We start from the raw sequence: 19,634 nt of genomic DNA, 5'->3' as shown, positions 1-19,634 counted from the left end.
GAGAGCACGTGACTCTTAATCTCAGGGTCGTGCGTTTGAGCCCCACATTGGGCTAAAGATTCCTGCATTGCTGGGGTGTCGGACTAGATGACCCTTGTGGCCCCTTCCGACTCTACAATTCTGAGATTCTTGCCTGTTGCTAGATAAATGTCAAAAGCGTACCAGGAAGCATATTTTGGTGGTTTCATCCAAGCCCTCCAGTGGATCGAGCCTGTTCTGCTCAGCATCCGTGGGAGTGACAGCAGACTGATCCAATGCTTGATCCTGGTCCCTTTCACCAAGGTCTGGGCTCTTGTGCTCCGCCAGGGAGCTTATCTCCTTTTTTGATGAGTAAAGCATGATTGACAAGATCTGCAAGAGACAAAATGCAACTTGAATGTCGGTGGCAGACCAACCAGGCCACACAACCTATAGGCTGACCTTTGTCAACCTGGTACCTTCCAGATGTTTGGGACTTCAGGTCCAACAACAACAACAACAATTTTTAAACCCTGCCACCTTGGGTGGTTTCCAGCAAATAGGAAAATGTCAAACTTTAAAAACTTCCTGATACATCCCAGCCAGCATAGCCATATCTGATCGGAGTTGTGGTCCAAAAAATATGGAAGGCACTAGGCTGGTGACAGGTGCAATAGAGCCTTTTTGGCTAAGGATGGGGGTATAAATGCCTTAAATGCAATTGCAGTCAATATCTGAATCAATGCAACATACGTAGCTGCCCCGTACAGAGTTAGGCCATTGGGCCCACCCAGCTTAGCACTGTCTGAAAGGACTGGCAGGAGATATAGGTTATTATGTTGATATGCCAGCGTGGGAAAGTCTTTGGAAAGGAGATTTAAAATTTACAGCATGCTTAATTATGCATTAAAAGAAAACCACATGAAGATGATGTCTAGATGGTATTTGACGCCTAGCAAGCTGGCAAAAATGTGTAAGTCTAAATCCAATATATGCTGGAAGCGTAAAGAGAAAGAGGGTACTTTTTTCACATGTGGTGGTCCTGTAAGGTTGCAAAAGCCTTCTGGGAAATGATTTATAATGAACTGGGGGGGTGTGCTTAAAATAACTAAAATCAGAAAGAACTATTTATCTATGCTACCACAGCTGCCCAAATGATATATGCACAAAATTTGAAAGAGGAACTGACCCCAAAAAAGAGATGACTGGCAACTAAAATTGATGGAATAAGCAGAGATGGCAAAACTTAGCAGAAGGTTAAAAGATCAGGATGATAAACTCTTTGTAGCAGAATGGGGAAAATTTATTGAATATATGAAAACAGTCTGTAAGCAATTAAAAACATTAGCAGGATTGATATAAGCACGAGCAGTAAGGATTGTAAGGGAATTAAAAACAGATAAATGGTTAAAAAGGATAAATTAAGATATGCAGTAAGAGAATCTGATAGAAAAATAAGAAACTGCAGAAGAGGAGGAAGGGAAGTCGCAGAAAACATTACTGGATTTGTGTGTGATTTATATTTATTGTTGAATAATGTAAAATGGGAAAGTGGGAAATAAAAATGTATTTTTTAAAAAATAAATAATGAAATGACTGGCAGGAGGCTCAAGAGGAATTAGTCCTGTTTAGGTGTTCAAAATAAGGCTCAAAATGAACACAGTTAAGAGTCTCCCCTCCAGACCTCCATAACTGATGCATGAAGGGTCACAAGAGGAAGAAGACAAGGTTAGTGCAAGGATCCCCTTTACACCCCTGTATAGCTTGAGCCCTCGTGTGTTCTCTTTGGAGGACTGGAAAGAGCTTACGCAGATGAGCAAGAGGAATCGTTTCAGGCGCAGGGGATCAGCAGCCCCGCCATCTTGGAGAAGGCCTTGCATTACCTCCAAGTCTCGGAGAAGCCAGGTCTTACTGAAGCCTGTTCCTTTGCTGCACTTCTTCACCAGCAATTTAAGCAGACCCGTCTGAAGGAAGGCGGTGCGAATTTCTTCAAAGGGATGCATCTGCCAAAGACAGGGGAGAAAAGAAAACCAGATGTATCGCAGCCCAGATGGAAAACTGCTTGCATGATGTGGCTTTCATGTAATCTTTACATCTTAAACCTTATACTTGGCTGCTTGAATTATACTCTCTGAACCGCTTTTTCCCCCTGCCTCTGAACAACAATATCATATTCAAAAGGCATTGGGCGCATGAAGAAATAGGGAGTGACCAGGAATAATGCGAACCTTCTTCCAGCACCTTTTCTGAGGTCTGCCCCCTTGTTTCTTTGAACCGTCCTGCTTTCTTCTACAGGCCACTTCCAAAGTCAAACGGATTTCACGTTTGTTTCCCCCTCTTCCCTCCCCATTCCTTTCCCCTTGTGTGCTATGTTCTCCCTTTTTAGACTGTAAGGGGACATTTAGTTTTAATGGCTTGTCTGTTAAGCTGCTCTGGGAGCCTTTTCAGCTGAAGAGTGGGGGATCCTAATGCTCTAAACCAGGGTTTCCCAAACTTGGGTCTCCCAACTTTTGCTGGACTACAACTCCCACCATCCCTAGCTGGCAGGACCAGTGGTCGGGGATGATGGGAGTTGAAGTCCAAACAACAGCTGCCAAAACCCTGCTCTAAATAAATAAGGTGTAGTGAAGACCACTGGCTTCGCCGCCTAGATCCACCGCACATAGTACCTGCCACGCTATACTGTACCTTAAGCGTCCTGTATAGCCCCTTCAGGGCAAGAGATAAGACCCAGGTTGCTTCCACAGCCTCTGCAAAGCTGCTGTTGATGCTGGTCTGGAGGAGATGGCTGGTGATGAAGACAAAGTGCTGGAGGTACTGCCGCAACTGGCACCGAGACTCGTCATCGCCTTGTCCGCATGGCTGAACCAGCTGGAGGTCTTTCACTAGAAAGCAGAGGAAGGAGGTGACTGTGCAGGTCTCTGCTGGGGATCGTGGCCTGGTTCAGTACTGGGGCCAACCTTGACCTAACACCCCAAGTGTTCCACGGAGAGCATCAACCCAAACATCAATTCTATTTGCTTAAAAAATAAACAAAATCAGGTGTACATAAAAGTGGGACGCTGATTGTGCATCAAAATAACCCCAATGCAGGCAGCAAGGTAGAATATAGAGATTTTGTGGTGCCGCAGCATTTATTTTGCCAAACATGCCACTGTTTAAGCAGCCACCTCTGAGCTTCTGTCTAGCAAAGTAATGCATAAAAATGGTGATGCGTGCAAAGAACCAAACACCTGAAACCCATTCTCAAATCCCATCCCATTAATTTCCTGCAACAGTGCAAAATGAACTGCCTTAGAAATAATAAATAAAATAGGATTCATGGGGTTCCACAACAGTCTTCGTGTTGTGTGACCATCACTCTCATTCATTCATTCAAACACTTTTATTCCTTCTGCCTGCCAAGGTCATTTTTCCTTGTGATCTCTGGCATTGGTGCCTTTATATGGATTTCTAATGATGTGCATTTTATTTGCGGGGTGGTGGTATGCAACTAAGTTCCATTCACAGCAGACCCATTGAAATTAATGAACGTGACCTCATTACAGCCATTAATTTCAACAAGTCTACTCTGAGTAAAGCTTAAGTTGAACACCAACCTGGGTGTTGTATCTGTTTTTACTGTTTGCATTTTAATATGCTGTTGTGGTGCTGTGATTTTAAACTGTTGCCCTGAATGGCAAAAAGGCACCAGAAGGGCAAGGCAGAAATTTCTGTGTGAGGGAAGTAAAACAATTCATTCATTTGTTAACCAACTAACACAAGTCACTTCTTTGGAAAAAAAAAAAGTGAGTGTTCTAGCCCTTGTAACTGTGAAGGCAGCTAAGAATGCAAAACCAAGTGGTGCAAGAAAGGGGGATCATGCTGAGATTAAGTTGAAAGGAACCTGCTTTTCTCTTCCGTGTTTTCATGTCCACAACCACCGCCCTGTTCTTCTCTGTGAAGTGCTTGAGGATGATCACGTTGTGGGCCTCATTTGCGTTGTCCATATACACAGACCGGGTCCCCATGCACAAGACCTGTAGACAGCGGAGAGAGAGAGAAGAGAGGACGTCAAACTCCAGGCAAGGATTGACCCCGACCAACTTTTATGCATCCTCCCCTGCCCTAGCAAAATGCATTTTTGTTGTTGTCGTTGCAATTGTGGCAGTGCTGTCTGGGAAATGGTTCCGCGGCAGCTGTGCTTTAAAGCTCAACACACTCACCTCTGGAAAGCCGACAAGTACCAGCAAGGTAAAGATGTTGGTGTGTTTCAGCTGGAAAGGCAGCTGCTTGATGCAGTGGTCTGTGAAGGCAGCAATCACACTGTGCCACTGTGCAGAGGTGTTCAGGGCTCGGAGGATGTCGGCCATAGTGCATGCCCAGTCGAGGCCTACACGGCTGAAAAACAAAAGTTTGGGGTTTTCTTAGGCTGAGCAGCCCATTTAGCTGTGAGCCTGTGTGCGCTATTCATGCACCAGTGAGGTTTCCAAAACAACAAATGACTCCAGTGATCAAGCAAACGCACGCTTCCCTCTGATGCTTAGCAGAGAATCCTTAATCAAGGGTGGACAAGCTTTCTTGGAAATGACAGCTGGCCTTCCCCCATAGAAACAGCATGCTTGGGATACTCTAGGGCAGTAGTCCCCAAACCTTTTTGAGATACTGTCCCCTCCATGGGTCCACAAACTCATCCCCACTGCCCCCTGCCTGATAAAAAGCATTATTCAGAATACTGTAGTCGTTTACACGGCCCACTAAGGATGACAATAACACCAAAACATTCAAAACAGTAATGATAAATTGCACATGCATTCAAAATCCAATCAAAACTATTTAATTAATTCAACAAAACTGATGAACTAGATCCAGCTATTACAGATAATGAGATATCTTGTGAAAACTCAGAACCACAAATACAAAGAAACGTGACTATAGCTTTGAAAGCAATCAAGAGCAGTAGAAGATGTTACACTTCAGGCTCTAGCCCCCCCCCCCAATGCTACCTCTGCCACCCCCTTGCCTCTTAGCACCCCCTTGCTAATTCCACCCCCCCGCCCGGGGGAGGGGGGTACTGCTCACAGCTGCAGGGCAAAACCGCCAGCTTCTGAAGACTTACGAAGCTGAACCACAAACCGTAACAGCCTCCACTAATCAGCTCATGTTGCCAGGATGGAATGGGGAGGGGTAAATACCCCCTCACTATGCCAGAGTCCAGGCTGGTGCAGCAAAGATCAGGCCCACTGTAGTGATATGACAACAGCAGGGCCTGCTAGGGACTCAGTGGATCCTGTGCTTGCCCAGTGCCCCAGTCCATGGGGGTGTGGGGGTGTCTTGCACTGGCTATTGCAGGTGGGGAGACCGCCTCCAATAACCTCTGCCCACCTACCGTTCCCTATTCCAGGATTAGGCAGAGGAAAACTTTTCTCTATGTACCTGTCCAGGCAAACCGCTCCCAAGCTGAAGAGGAGATGGGTCGTCTTCCATCCTTCCGGCACAGAGGATCCATCGGCAGCAACGAGGCCGTGTTTGGCCGAGAGGACCGTGGTCACGGCAGCGTCTACTTCTGCAGGCATCAGCCTCCGAATCAACTGGCCTAGGAGCCCCAGGGTTAAGTGGTAGGTTTCATTCAAATGGCCGGCATTCGAGATCACAACTTGAAACATCAGCGGGAGGATCTGGTCCAGGTTCATCAGAGACATGGCCGAGTCCTGCAGAGAGGGCAGAAGGGGGCAGGAAATCAAGAGGACTGGGAATGTGCTTCACTCCTTTTCTCCGTTTCCAGCTTTTGCCTACTTCCAGCTGGGAATGGACTGCTGGTCTCACCTGAAATGTGTTTGTAAGGTAAAGGGACCCCTGACCATTAGGTCCAGTCGTGGCCGACTCTGGGGTTGTGGCGCTCATCTCGCTTTATTGGCCAAGGGAGCCAGCGTACAGCTTCCGGGTCATGTGGCCAGCATGGCGAAGCCGCTTCTGGCGAACCAGAGCAGTGCATGGAAACGCCGTTTACCTTCCTGCTGGAGCGGTACCTATTTATCTACTTGCACTTTGACGTGCTTTCAAACTGCTAGGTTGGCAGGAGCAGGGTCTGAGCAACGGGAGCTCACCCCGTCGTGGGGATTCAAACCACCAACCTTCTGATCAGCAAGTCCTAGGCTCTGTGGTTTAACCCTCAGCGCCACCCGTGTCCCAAAACAAATGTGTTTGTAATGGGTGTCAAATCAACACCTGGCCTTCAAGGCAAGAAATGTTCAGAGTCAAGAGCACATAGCTCCTTCCTGTCCTCACTCAGTCTGTTTCCTGCCTTCATCCAAGGTGGGCTGTCTATCCAGCTGTTTATTCACCTCTGCTTTTTACGAGCAGGCCCAAGGTGGATGGATCAGTCTCAGGCTGTCCCATTCAGCAGTCAGCTGCACTCTCCACACCCAGTTGCAGGTTCAGGTGGTTTGGTGGGGTCCCAAGGGTGGGAAAAGGACACCCCCACCACCCAGTTCTTTGTTAAGCCTCTGCCCTCTTCTCCAGCTGCTTTACCCGCTTCCTTCTTCTTGCCACCCAGAAACTCCCTGGCTTCCCTTCCCCCAGTTTATGCAGATTCTTACTGATTTCAAGCGAGGCAACATGGCAGCCAGCAACCCAAGAATCCTCTTCTGGGAGCACTCGGCAAATATCTCCTCTTGGCTGGGCATTGCCTTCTCTTCAGCTCGGCATGGAGTCAAAACGTCGGCAACTTCAGCGTCTGTAAAATGAAAGAAAGCGACATAAATTTCTCCAAATTGCAGAATTGTCATTACTGTTGAGGTAGCTGCTTCACAGTGCGCTCCCTCCATGTGCTTGATTTTCTCTCACTTTTGTCGCTGACCATGGTGCAGCATTGCATCTGCAATGTGATAACCGTGGTTAGCTTTAACTTTCCTTATGGCATTTCCTTATGCCCTGCAAGATCAGACCAGAGGACCATCCGGTCCAAGAGTCCTGTTTCCTACAGCAACCAACCAGATCCCCCTGAGAAGCCCCTCGCAGGAAATGGTTATTCACCAGCAGGTGGTATTGAGAGGCATGTCTCAGATTCCTGAGGATACAGCCATGGATTGATCTTTGAGTACGCTGTCAGCAATATGCTGGTATCACACAGCTCTACTTCTCCTTTATATCTGCAGGTAAGAAAATGGATGTGCTGGACCGTTCTCTTGCCTTGGTAATGGACTGGATCGGAGCCAACAAACCGAAGCTCAATCCAAGTACGACTGAGCCACTGTTAGTGGGTGGTTCCCTAGAACGAATGGATGAGAGGTGGCCTGCCCTTGATGGGCTTACACTCCATCTGAAGGAGCAGGTACATAGCTTAGGGATACTCCTTTGCTGTCGCTGGAAGCTCAGGTGGCATCAGCTTCGGCTGGTAGTCCCACGGTGCCACTATCTGGCCTAACTTCTGTTGTCTATGCTCTGGCAACCTCGTAAGTTAGATTGCTGCCACACATTATTTCACCTCTCCCCATATGAACCAACCCAGACCCTGTGATCATCACCTGAGAGCCTTCTTGTGTCTCCCCCGCGAGAAGCCCAGAGTGTGGCTCCCCACTTATGGACTGCTCTCCCCAGGGAACCTCGCCTGGCAACTTCATTATACAGCTTTAGGCACCAGGCAAAAGTGGTTGTTTCTTATAACTAAGCCTTTGTCTGATTAACATTCTATGTCCTTTTAAACATGTTTGTAGGAGGGTGGTGGTGGTGTTTGATTTGTTATTGTTCTTATTATGTATTTTGTGTTCTCGTTTTGTATGTTTATGCTGTGATCTTCAGATGCAAGGCGGGCTACAAATTTAATAAATAATAATAATAATAATAATAATAACTCCTTTAAAAGTCCCCTAAGTTGGTGCAATGAATGGTGTGAAGCAGCACTTCTTTGAAGCATCTAGCCTCAATTTAGCCAGTCCTCCAAGCCACCTTGGGAGGCCTGTTCACTCCCGCATCTGCACTCCCAAGCACGGCATCACTTCCTATTTGCAGTTTAGTGCTAATCAAGGCTTACTGCAATGCTCATATTGGTAAACCATGACTAGCACTTACCTTTCCTCTATTAAGTTCTCTGAACATGCATAAACTTCTGCTCAGAAATTATTCCCTCTCCTTCCACCAACTCATTTTTCCACATTTAAGATAAATATAGTTTGTAAGGCTGCTGGTTAGGGTGTCTTGAAAGGCACTTGGTACATTTTAGGCAATTTAAAAATGATTACTATCGACTACATGTTATTACCAGCTGCAGGCGCAAAGTAATTTTGATGCCAAACAATGGCAGAGCCACAAACTTAGAAGAAACATGTTCAAATGATAAAGGAGAAAGACATTTAAAAACAGAGTAGTGACTTGTAATTCTAGGAACTAAAAAGGAGTAATCTTTACCTGCAGATACAGATTCCTTCGCTTGAAAATCTGAATTAAGGGCAAGCTTCTCTCTCTCTTGTGTTACCACCTCTTTCTTCAGTGGAAGGCCGTTGGAGGGCTTGCCCTCCGTTTTCACTTTCTGCGCTCGTTCGGTATCTGCAGAGGCCTGGATTTCATCAGCGTTTCCATTCCCCTACAAATAAAGGAGAGGCGAAAATTGCAACAGTGCTCTTATGTAGTTGGCAAGCCTGACTTGTCAAAAGCTAAAACAAACAGCAGAGTGGAGCACCTGCAGGGTTCAACTTCACCAAATTGGGCTGCCTTAAGAAGGTTCTCCCCCCTCAGCCAGAGGGATTTGTTTCCGCTGAGTCCTGATCCAGATGGGTCCCTAACGTCCAGAGCAGAAGGAATTTGTTAAGTCTGCACTCCATCCTTCCAGGGATGGAGGAAAGTCCCCTGCTGAAAAGCGAAGGGAGTGGGTGGTGGTGATTGGCAGTGTAGGTGTGTGGGAAAGAGGACGTGTGCGCTCAATGAATGGGTGCACTTGCCATGTTCCTTGCGAGATGAGACCTTCGTTTCCTACACTTTTGAACTATTAGCTATCAGCCTGAAATTACCACAAATACACAAAACCAAGGTGAAGTCAGATTCAGGCCCTGGGAAGCCATCATTTGTTCCACCCACCGCTCATGTCTCTTTGTTAACAAAAATAGGATTCTTCATCAATGACAATATTCACAGGTGAAGGTATACCACAGTTAATCTTTCGTTTACATTGAAGCATTTTTAAAAATATATATTTACGTTGCAGTGGGTGAAAGATGCAGACGTCGCCTTATCGGTTTCCATGGCTCTCTCACCAGTGCCGTCTGTGGAATTTTCAACTGATAGTATCCCCTTTTCAGGTAAAGATTCACTTTCTGGCAACATGCAGAGCAGAGCGAGGCTTTTCAAACCTGGGTGTGGGGGAAGGAAGATAAGATGATCCAAAAGTGGAACATGAATGGACCAGATCCTAAATGTGTACTGGGGTGAGGGTAGAGGAAAAGAAGGAAATAAATCCAACTCTCATCATAATTAGAGCAAGTTCTGGAACTTGAGGGTTAAGAAAATGAACTCTGTGCCTCCCTCACCCCTCAGCAGTGTTCAAGAATCCAGACCAGCTCATATGGGGCTTACTGCCACTGCTGAAAGCCTCCCTTCCAAATTATCCTATTCCCTAGCCACCAGGGATGGGGAAAGGCAGCCTTATGGACTGAACAGCCCACACTGGGTAGAGAGTAGTTTAGCAAAAAGAGCAGTGCTGGTACAACGTGTTTTGACCGTGGGGGTTTTAAATGCTGGAAGAGGGTGCCCCAACAACCCCCCAATCCTTTATTATTTAAATTACTTAGCCACTTTTTTCTATGGCAACTCAAGTGACTTACCACATTTTAATCAAAAAACACATACACCGCAAAAAACCAACACTCCTACGATAAAGCATCCCACCAATGCAAAAAGTTAACCTCTGCAATCTCCATCCTGAAACAGAATTCAGATGCAGACCTTATGGCAGGGTGCAGGGATCCCCTAGTCCTCCATACACTGCTGAACTACACTTCCCATCAGCCTTAGCAGGCATGAACAGTGGCCACGGATGAGGGGAGTTGTAGTTCAGTAACAACCAGAGAGCCAAAGGCTCCCCACTCCTACCTTACAGCTTTATATCAAAGCAACAAGCCTTAGCGCGTGGGCAGAATCTATGCCTGGGATAAGCAATGTGTCGTCTCCCACTCCCACCGATGCTCTGCCCTGGATCTGAGCAGCCATCCCCACGTCCTTCACCTTTCCCATGCTGCACTTTCACCAGGCAATCCCCAATCAGCTGGATGCACTGCTGCTGCAGGGCCCTGGCGTGGGCGACGACCTGGGGGTCAAGCGCCTCCTCGCCATCCCCTTGCTTGCCGCTCGACAAGTCGGCGCTGTAGAGAGCCAGAGCGGAGAACAGCAGCCAAGAGTAGTTGTGAAGGTAGGGCTGGATGAGCCGATGGCGGTCACTGATCCGGATGGTCATCATCGGGTGCGCTGTGACGCTGTGGGTGGGCAGGTGGCTAAAATGGAGGCGAGGAGGGAAGAAAAGCAGAACTTCTCATTACGATGGATGGCTGGCACTGCTACTAGTAAAATGTCAACAGGATGCATGTGACTGCCTCTAGGCGCAAAGCGGGGTTGTGCTCTGGGGCGCATGGGCACAATACAAGTCTCTGCAACCTAGACTGTCATCTTCCTTCTTGCTTATTTTCTGAAAATGCTTACAACATACAAGCCTCGTATACCCCCAACCTCCTCAAAAGTACTGCTCCATCCATATGGGATCTGCACAGTTCCTGGCACCGGAAACAAATTCATAGGACAAGGATGTAGAGGTACCCTATTCCTAGTGTCAGATTAGTAGGTTCAGGGGCGGGGTGTTAATAAAAGGAACCAGGTACATCCGGCAAGTGTGTGGGCTCCCCACCCCTGACTCAAGCTAGATTGGGAGAAGTGCTGAGCAAATTGCACCTGTGGATTAGCCACGATTTGCCCCCCCCTCCACCTGATAATGCCAAAAAGTAAAGGTAAAGGGACCCCTGACCATTAGGCCGACTCTGGGGTTACGGTGCTCATCTCGCTTTACTGGCCGAGGGAGCCGGCGTACAGCTTCCGGGTCATGTGGCCACCATGACTAAGTCGCTTCTGGCGAACCAGAGCAGTGCACGGAAACGCTTCCCGCTAGAGTGGTACCTATTTATCTACTTGCACTTTGACGTGCTTTCAAACTGCTAGGTTGGCAGGAGCAGGGACCGAGCAACAGGAGCTCACCCCATCGTGGTGATTCAAATCGCCGACCTTCTGATCGGCAAGCCCTAGGCTCTGTGGTTTAAAATCCCAAAGTAGAGGTGCCCAATTCCCAAGCGTGATCACGTTAAGATTCAGAAGGTTGTGAAGGCAGAGTACCTCTCAGAGTACTTCTTGGCGGAGTAACACCCAAAGCAAAGGTCAAAATCTTCGCACACGTTGCAGTTCATGCGCTGCCCAACGATAATGCCCTGGCAGTGGTCGCAGGCATATTCCATGTTGACCATGTCATGGTTCGCCTCGTGGCCTTCGGGTCTCACTCCGCCTACATGGGATGCAAAGGGAGAGCAACGGGTGTTCAAAGCAGCCACCGTTTGTTCAATATCTACACCACTCTTGCAGCAGAACTGTTGAATAAATCCATTTCCTCAGCCTCTGCTGCCTAGTACCTTCCAGATGTTTTGGACTACAGCTCCCATCAGCCTCAGCCAGCACAGAGGGGCGTAAGCTGTAGTGCCAAACATCTGGAGGGCAGCAAGTTGGCAAAGCTGATAGGTTCTGATTTCTCTTTCTTAAACAGGCTTAAAATTAACCCTTTGGGGTGCACACTCAGTGTCTTTGCATGGGCCAAGAGCCAGAAGGTTCAGAGTCCTTGCTGGTAGGACTTTTGAATGGCAAAAAAATGAGATGTTTTGCTTGCATGGAAAATGCCCTGTTGGATGTGACCAAAGACACATTTAGGTTCCATCAGCAGCCCATTGGGAGTCTCCGGGAAACTTGTGAGAGACGAAAAAGCAGCACTTCTTCCCCACTGCATCTGGTATTCTGATGTTTACTGCTTTGGGCCATGGAGGTTCCATTTAAGTATCACGACTTAACACCTGGACAGGCCAAGGCTCCAGTTAAAAGCCTGTATTTGACACTTCTGGGTCCCCCTGAAGCAGAGAAATGGGGAGCCGGTGGCCCTCCAGATATCGCTAGAATGCAGCTCCCATCAGCCCCAGCCTGTATGGCCAAGGGTCAGGGATGATGGGAGTTGTAGTCCAGCAACATGGAGGGCCACAGCTTCCTTATCACTGCCCAAAAACACAAATAAGCTTGGGTTGATGCGAGTTGGGAGTTTAGAGAATAGCTAGAGGACTGCAGGTTCCCATTCTTGCCCCCAGAAATGGAAAGAGCAGAGAGTGAAGGGAAAGGAAGGGAGTAGATAACTTGAAGTCCCTCTTCTCTGCTGGGAAAACAGGCCAGTAGTAGTTGATGCATGTGCTGGGAATCCACATAACATCAGTCCATCTATACACATACATACCACTACCTGCAAATTATAGTATTTCCATGTCTTACACCCTACTCCTCCTTTTTCCTGTGTGGACAATATTGCCTGTTTCAAAATTCAGAAAACTGGTGCCATTTTTTCTTTTTTAAGTTAATGCAAAAGGATCTCCTTGGATGTCTACTCTTTTTTAAAAAAAGGAAAAGAAAGATGTTAAACTACAGAAAACTGAGCACCCCCCTTTGAAGAAGAAACGATGCCATTTCTGGCTAACTGGCTTACCCAAAAAGCACGTTTTGCAAAGATCCATGTCGTTGCACTGCAAGCAGCGGTAACGATGCCAAGGAGCAATCTCATCGCACCCGTCACAGGATATGTCCACGTGTAACAGGTCGCAGTAGCGGGCAATGAACATGTGCATCTGGAATGAGACATGGAAACACTTTTCACGGGCTTGCTTTGCAGAAAACTTTAAACCATAAAATGCCACCATCTTGGCTCTGCCCACTGCAGGTCCAACTCAAGAGCCATCATCTGTAGCATGGGCAGATCAATATATTTCTGATAGAAATTGTTGAATTGTAGAGTTATTCTTAAATGCGTATTTTTAATGGGCATTTTGCTTTGTTCTTTGAGCTTTGAACAGTACTGCAAAATCCAGAAAAGTGCAAAACCCAAGAGGTAACTGTGTTCCAAGCCACAATTAACTTCAGGAGGTGCAGCATCAGGTCAGACCACATCAGAATATACAAGAAAATTAATTCCATGCAAGCTACAATGCCTCTAGATCAGGCATGTCCAACAACTCGATCGTGGGGCGCCCTTGGTCGATCGTTCCCCCCCCCCCAAAAAAGCTAAAAAAACTTTGGGTCTTCCTCGCCCAAAAAAGCGCAACAACTTTGGGTCTTCCTCCCCAAAAATCCAATGGTTAGATCACTGCCAGTTATTTTATAGTGGGAGTAGATTGCTGTCTCTTGGGAGTTGGACATGCCTGCTCTAGATAATGGAGCAGGAACTGGGAAGAAAGCCCATCACAGGGAAACATCAGGTGGGAAGAACATGAGTTTTGCGAAGCCTGGAGGGCTTTGGAAAGAAAGCAGATGGATGCAGAATTGCTTCTTGGAGTTTTGCTCTCTCTCTCTCTCTCTCTGCACAAACCGCACTCTCAATTAATGCCAAGGGAGAACTTGGTTTCAGCCCCAAGGAGGCTTCTGCTTCTAAGAGCCAATTCAGGTGCAGCCTACAATAATATTCTGAAGTAGTATCATGAGCATATACAACTCTTCCAGCTACAAACAAAGCTGGTTACACACTCCCTGTACCCCCAGATTCAAAGCTATCCTGTGAGCAATATTTTGGAACTTAGAAGTACCTAGCATGCACATTCTGAGTTCCCAACTCCATCCGCCTATCAGTGTTTTCAGCCAATGACTAAAATGTGTTTTTTAGTCATGCTGCTGGTTCATTAAAGTAGCTCTGCGAAAGGGTTTTAAACCAGCTGAATATATATTTTAATGCATTTCCAGGATTCTCCTCCGCCCTGCCCCCCGGCCCCCATTTTGAAAGTTTCACAATGATAATGATATACTAATGTTGTTATATGGTTGTTTTTAATTTGCTGGCTTGGGTGGATTTGACCCCAAAAGGCATCTTATAAATATTTATCCACCAAACCCAGACCAAAAGTTTTCATTCTACTGACCTTCCTCTGCTTCTCTGGATCAGCCTGGCTTATCTTGTCACACCAGCTTTCAAAGACTCCTTCTTGACACTCGTCCATCCACTCGGTGTTCTGCTTGTAGTCTGCGAGTTCCTCTTCCTCGCTCCACTGGCTAGGAACAAAGGCACAAAATTAAATGCTTTCTACTTAGAACGGCAGGACCAAAATAATGGGGGAAGAGGGGCTGCAATGTTTAATGGATCAAAAGCCGTTTGATTCAAGTAAAAAGAGGCCTCAGGTTAATATGCTTCCAATATCTTAACTGTAGCCTGAACCTGGTGTTCCAGATTAAGAGCTGAATAGAAGAATTGTTCAGTAAGTCATCCACAATTATGCAAATTAATTTCATTAATGCACAGGATTGCCCCTGCCCCTTCAATCTGGAGAATGTGGCAAGCCTGGAAGCTTGGAGGAGGGGGGCAAGGACATCTCTTCTACAGTCCCGCTGCTCTTTTAAGGGTCTCCATCTCAGAAACGCAACAAGCATAGGTCAGTGCGTAGTCAGGGACAAGATCCTGCAACTTAGGGAGAATGGAAGGGCTCTGAGAACAGAACACCGCACCACTGAGGGAGTCCTTTCAGTGGTAATGCCCTGGTTTATGGGATGCCCTCACCAGGCAGGCTTACAGCAGTGCCTCTGCTGTCAACCTTTCAGCACCAAGGGAAGACCTCTTCATTTCCCCACATTCCAGCATTTCTAAAAACTGTTTTCTGTTTTTGTTTTGCTATTAAAGGTTTTATCTCTATGTTCTGTTTTTTAAAACTCAAGTCAACTATTTTTCACACTTTCACATGAGCACATTTGTTAATGGGTGGCACAGAAAAACTTGGTGTACTCCTGTTTGTTTTCATAATTAGCACAAGCACTAAACCTATCAATTTAACCCTCTTTAGGATGCCCATTAAAATTAATGCTTTAAAAATAATTTGGTCTTCTTCCAAAGAATCTCCTTGGAGTGCCTGCTCTAAATTGAATTATCTGAGGCCAGTAAGAGTTTTCGGTGCTACCACCATAGTTATGGAACAGCCTCCCCAGGGAGGTTTGCCCAATGCCAGCTTATTTCCAGCAACACCCAGGTCTTCTAAATAGTTGGTGCAGTGTGACCTTCTATGTTTTTAAATCTGTGTTCTAACTTTGGAGGAGCAAGGATGCAGGTTTTGATTTCATGGCTTCATGACCTAATTTGCATTTCCAATGTGTTTAGAATTATTTCCTGTTAAACCACAAAGAGAACTTTATGCTGTACTGGAACAGCATGCAAATGCCATTAATAAACAAAGTTTTAAAAAGTGGGCTACTCAAATGCCTAGCCCTTCCAAAAACTCACAGCCCCTACCAGCCATAGGAACAAATATGGAATCCTGCAATGCAGGCAGTTGATATATTAATGCAAACAACAAACATCTCAGTCTCAAAACACTTCAAACACGAGGCTCCCCCACAAAGGGAAAAAACAACAACAAGGCATCTGTATTTTTTTAAGAGAAAGCCAGCTCTTGTAAGAAACAGTAACTGCTTTGGGAAATATCTTTATTTTGCATTATTTATTCACTTGTCAGATTTCTATCCCACCTTTCAGCCAAGATCCCCTCGAGGCAGTTCTGGGCAATTCCTACAAATGCACAAGCGACTTCCCAGCTAAAATTATTTCACAGACTTTCAAAGAATCAGAGTTGGAAGGGATCCCAAGGGTGACATAGTCCAACCCCCTGCATTGCAGCAATCTCAACAGGCGGTCTCCCATCCAATTTGAAACCATACCAGACCCTGCTTAGCTTTGCAAATGTGCTAGTCGTTTTGTTGCGGCACCGATAGGAGTGTCAAAGCAAAACAAACCCGGGTACTTGTCCCAACTTACCAAACTATGCTGTCATGTGTACTTATGTTCTCTCGTGACATGTTGATAAGGAGGTGTGGCAGCTGTATATCAACAAAGAAGGAAAGGTCACTTGGCTCCCAACCCATGTCCAAGAGGTGAAGGAGAGACGTCTGCACGCAGGACAAGGCAGGGAGCAACGATCTAAACGAACAGGGAAGACAAACCAGGGCAGCGCAATTAAAACACAGAGGAGCTGCAAGGCTGCAGGTGGCAAAAGCGAAGGAGAAGGGACAAACGGCCTTAATTTCATTTGGGGGGTAAAGGGGGCTATGACCAAAGGAGACAACATGATGGAATTTGCACATAGTGTGGAGGGAAGCAACATTGGAAACAACCTGATTTTTCTCCCTTGTTCATAATACAGAGCCTTCTCTGTGGCTGCTTCCCTACTGCGGAATTCCTTCCCAAGAGAGATCAGGCTGACTCCTCCCTCCCCTTGTTATCCTTCTGCCAGCAGGCTAAGCAAGACCTTCCTCTTCAGACAGGCCTTTGAATACTAAAGTGCAAAGACTGCCCACTGGGCTGCTGTCAGGGCAAACTGCATTTAAATTGCTGGTTTTAAATGTGTTTTGTTAGTTTGCTTTTGTAACTTTGTGTTTTATAAAGTTTTTAACAGTTTTGAGCTGCCTTGAGTCCCAACTTGGGAGAAAGGCAGGATATAAATACCTTAATAAGTAATAAATGATACTCAGAGCTCAGAGTGATGCAATAAAATTGATTGATAGTAAGTTATGGGACGACAATAGGATGTACTCCACACAACACCAGGGAAAATTACCATGGTGGTTGGAGTAAAGGAGTCTTACCAAAAAAAAGGATCTTGTATGCTTTAAGAGAAAGTAAGAAAGAAAGAAAGAAAGAAAGAGGTCCATACTTCTCATCGAGGTCGTTAAATCCTTTCAGAGCGTTGACCAAAAAGAGAAGAAGCTGGTAGTAAGATTCCCGTATTTCCCGGTGCAGCTCAGCCCCACAGCCTTCCAAGTGTGCAAAATAGCTGGAAAAGAAGATATATAGGCTGTTGGATTGCATTTTATAAGCCTGCCATTGTGTAATACTTCCCAACAACCATAGCTACTTCAATCTACCATTGCACTGACATCAGAGCAAAGGGGCAATGAGAAGAACCAAAACAAAGGGGTGGGGGAATACATAACTTGAGCTATTCCCAAGATCACCCATTAAAATATGACAGTGCTAAGTGTATGACAGGCTATCCGTATTAAAAAATAGTTTTTATTAAATATGCTGGCCTCGGGTACCCCCATCAAAGGTGTAGGCCATACTAAGAATGATGGACCAATGGTTTGATTGGACGCATTCCGCTCTCTGCTAACCTGAGCTACAAATGAACAACTGCCTATGCCTGAAGTGCAGCTTCCCACATGTCTTACTTTGTGAAGTCTTTTTGGCAAGCCAGGAGTTCCAGCAGGAAGATGATGCAAGGTGGGGTGAAGCAGTGAGGCTGGCTGAGGGATTCTAGGCACTGGAGGATCATCTTCAACACTTCCAAGATGCTTTTGGCTTGAGCTTTCCTCAAAGCAAGGACTTTCAGAACACTAGGAGAAACGCACACACACACTTTCCTATTAAACCTTTTCCTGCATTGGCACAAGGGGACGGTGCATTCACCCACACCGATGAGCTTCTCCATCAACAGAGAACTGGTGATGTCAAGAAGCCTAACAAAGTGGCAAGTGGTGGGTATTTATCGATCAGGACAAAATGTGGCAGCAAAGCGATGACAACACGCTACCATGGCTTTATGGTTTGTTATAACAAATGATCTCTTTCAGCTTCTGCCTTCTGGAAGAAGGTATAGGGTTACAAAGGCCAGGACTAGCCGCCTGAGAAACAGTTTCTATGCAAATGCAATTCTGGTTCCAAACGCAGCATAAGGGGTCTCTATAGTATAGTGTATTTTAAAATGGGCTTTCAGAGTTTTTAGGGGTTTTTGAATGTTTTATGTAGTTTTTATGTAGTTTTATGTAGTTTTTATGTAGTTTTTCAATTTCATTGTTCTGCATGCGACAATGACATTAAAGATATTGTATATCTTATATATCGTATAACAGGGTTTTCTGATATATACACAAAAGCAAGAAATGCTCTCACATACACTCGCCCACCGGGATGGAATTCTTAACTCAAGAATACATTTCTATACTTTTTTGTACTGTTTAATATACGTAACCCCTAGGCAGTTTACGTAAAGTGTTAGAACCAAAAACAAATACTTCTCACAAAACATTCACTGTTGAGCACATATTCTGAAGCAAAACACACCTTGTGCCATACTGCGGTTCGTCGTATCTGATTGGCCACTGTGAGAACACGATGCTCAACTAGATTGGCCACTGGACTGATCTAGCAGGGCTCGTCTTATGCTCTCACAGCATCCTATTGTTCAGCAATAAGCCCCACAGGCCAAGAGGTAGGAGCCGAACAAGCAAATCTCAAACGCCCCTTGAGGTTTTCCTGGAGCCTCTATTTAATGAGACGTCTGGTTTTTCTTACCGGCACAAAACTGGATCTGGCTCACCTTTCATGAGAAAGAGACTGGTCCTTAATGAAGTCCAAGGTGTGTTTCAGGATGGGGTATTTCTCCTTAATGCTGGGCACAGGCTTGGACTCCTCCATGGAGCGGAAGGAGAGGAGCCGGAGCCTCCCGCGGCTGAACGGAGGCTTCCGGGTGGGAGTGGAGGGAGGGGACAAGGCATCTTCTTGCTCCGACAAGTTACTGTCAAGGGATTTGCTTTGGGACGCAGGAGACACTTCTGTCTGCGGCGAGTCTGGCACCTGCTTCCTCTTTGAGCTGGAGGCTGTGGCCTGACCTGCCTCCGGGAAAACAAAACCAGTCACTCCAGAGACGGGGGAAGAATCTGATGCTTGGAAATCCGCTTCGACGACAGAGCTCGTCCTCCGACGTCGGTCTCTGTGGCATCGCCCAAAGTCCTCTGCGTGATCCGAGTCGTGGCCTTCTGCCTTGGTCCGTGCAGGCAGAAAACTGAGCAAGAGGTGACTTTTCTGGATGCACTGTTGCGCTGCAATAGAAAGGCAACAAGCGCATCATGAGAGAGGTGCAACTGGGCTCCTCCTGCTCTATGCATCTCGTATCAACAGCAGTGGCGTAGCATGGGGGTGCAGGGGGGGCCGCCCGCACCGGGCGCAACATCTGGGGGTTAGGGTTAGGGGGCGCAAATCCACGGGTTAGGGGGCGCAAATTACTTGCCTTGCCCTGGGTGCTGACAACCCACGCTACGCCACTGATCAACAGATGAAATGTTAAGTATTTCATAAGTGCACGGCCTACCTTACAGCTCTCGCTGTAATAATAATAATAATAAATTATTTGTACCCCGCCCATCTGGCTGGGTTTCCCCAGCCACTCTGGGCGGCTTCCACAAAGACCAAAAATACACTAAGATATCACACATTAGAAACTTCCCTGAACAAGGCTGCCTTAAGATGTCTTCTGAATGTCAGGTAGTTGTTTATCTCTTTGACATCTGATGGGAGGGTGTTCCACAGGGTGGGCGCCACTACCGAGAAGGCCCTCTGCCTGGTTCCCTGTAGCTTTGCTTTTCGCAATGAGGGAACCGCCAGAAGGCCCTCGGCG

General features: G+C 46.5%; 1 protein-coding gene across 2 annotated transcripts in view; it reads right to left on the bottom strand.

Annotated features, from left to right (window-relative positions):
• The window catches only part of ZZEF1 (zinc finger ZZ-type and EF-hand domain containing 1), a 71,553-nt gene that overhangs the window by 16,701 nt on the left and 35,218 nt on the right, over window positions 1-19,634 (bottom strand). For both annotated transcript variants that reach the window (XM_081172816.1, XM_081172817.1), the window contains exons 29-45: window positions 18,558-19,059; window positions 17,410-17,574; window positions 16,893-17,012; window positions 15,998-16,159; window positions 14,121-14,250; window positions 12,701-12,839; window positions 11,305-11,470; window positions 10,153-10,418; window positions 9,130-9,281; window positions 8,344-8,518; window positions 6,537-6,673; window positions 5,374-5,648; window positions 4,164-4,338; window positions 3,845-3,977; window positions 2,647-2,843; window positions 1,842-1,961; window positions 163-351 (exon numbers count right to left, since the gene is read on the bottom strand). In XM_081172816.1, the coding sequence (XP_081028942.1) occupies window positions 163-351; window positions 1,842-1,961; window positions 2,647-2,843; window positions 3,845-3,977; window positions 4,164-4,338; window positions 5,374-5,648; window positions 6,537-6,673; window positions 8,344-8,518; window positions 9,130-9,281; window positions 10,153-10,418; window positions 11,305-11,470; window positions 12,701-12,839; window positions 14,121-14,250; window positions 15,998-16,159; window positions 16,893-17,012; window positions 17,410-17,574; window positions 18,558-19,059 (3,203 nt within the window). The remainder of the gene's footprint in view (window positions 1-162; window positions 352-1,841; window positions 1,962-2,646; window positions 2,844-3,844; window positions 3,978-4,163; window positions 4,339-5,373; window positions 5,649-6,536; window positions 6,674-8,343; window positions 8,519-9,129; window positions 9,282-10,152; window positions 10,419-11,304; window positions 11,471-12,700; window positions 12,840-14,120; window positions 14,251-15,997; window positions 16,160-16,892; window positions 17,013-17,409; window positions 17,575-18,557; window positions 19,060-19,634) is intronic.

This window comes from Podarcis bocagei (genome assembly GCF_964188305.1).
Source record: "Podarcis bocagei genome assembly, chromosome: 15".
NCBI lineage: Eukaryota > Metazoa > Chordata > Lepidosauria > Squamata > Lacertidae > Podarcis > Podarcis bocagei.
The sequence above is the reverse complement of the archived record's forward strand: the minus strand, read 5'-3'. Positions and strand labels throughout refer to the sequence as shown.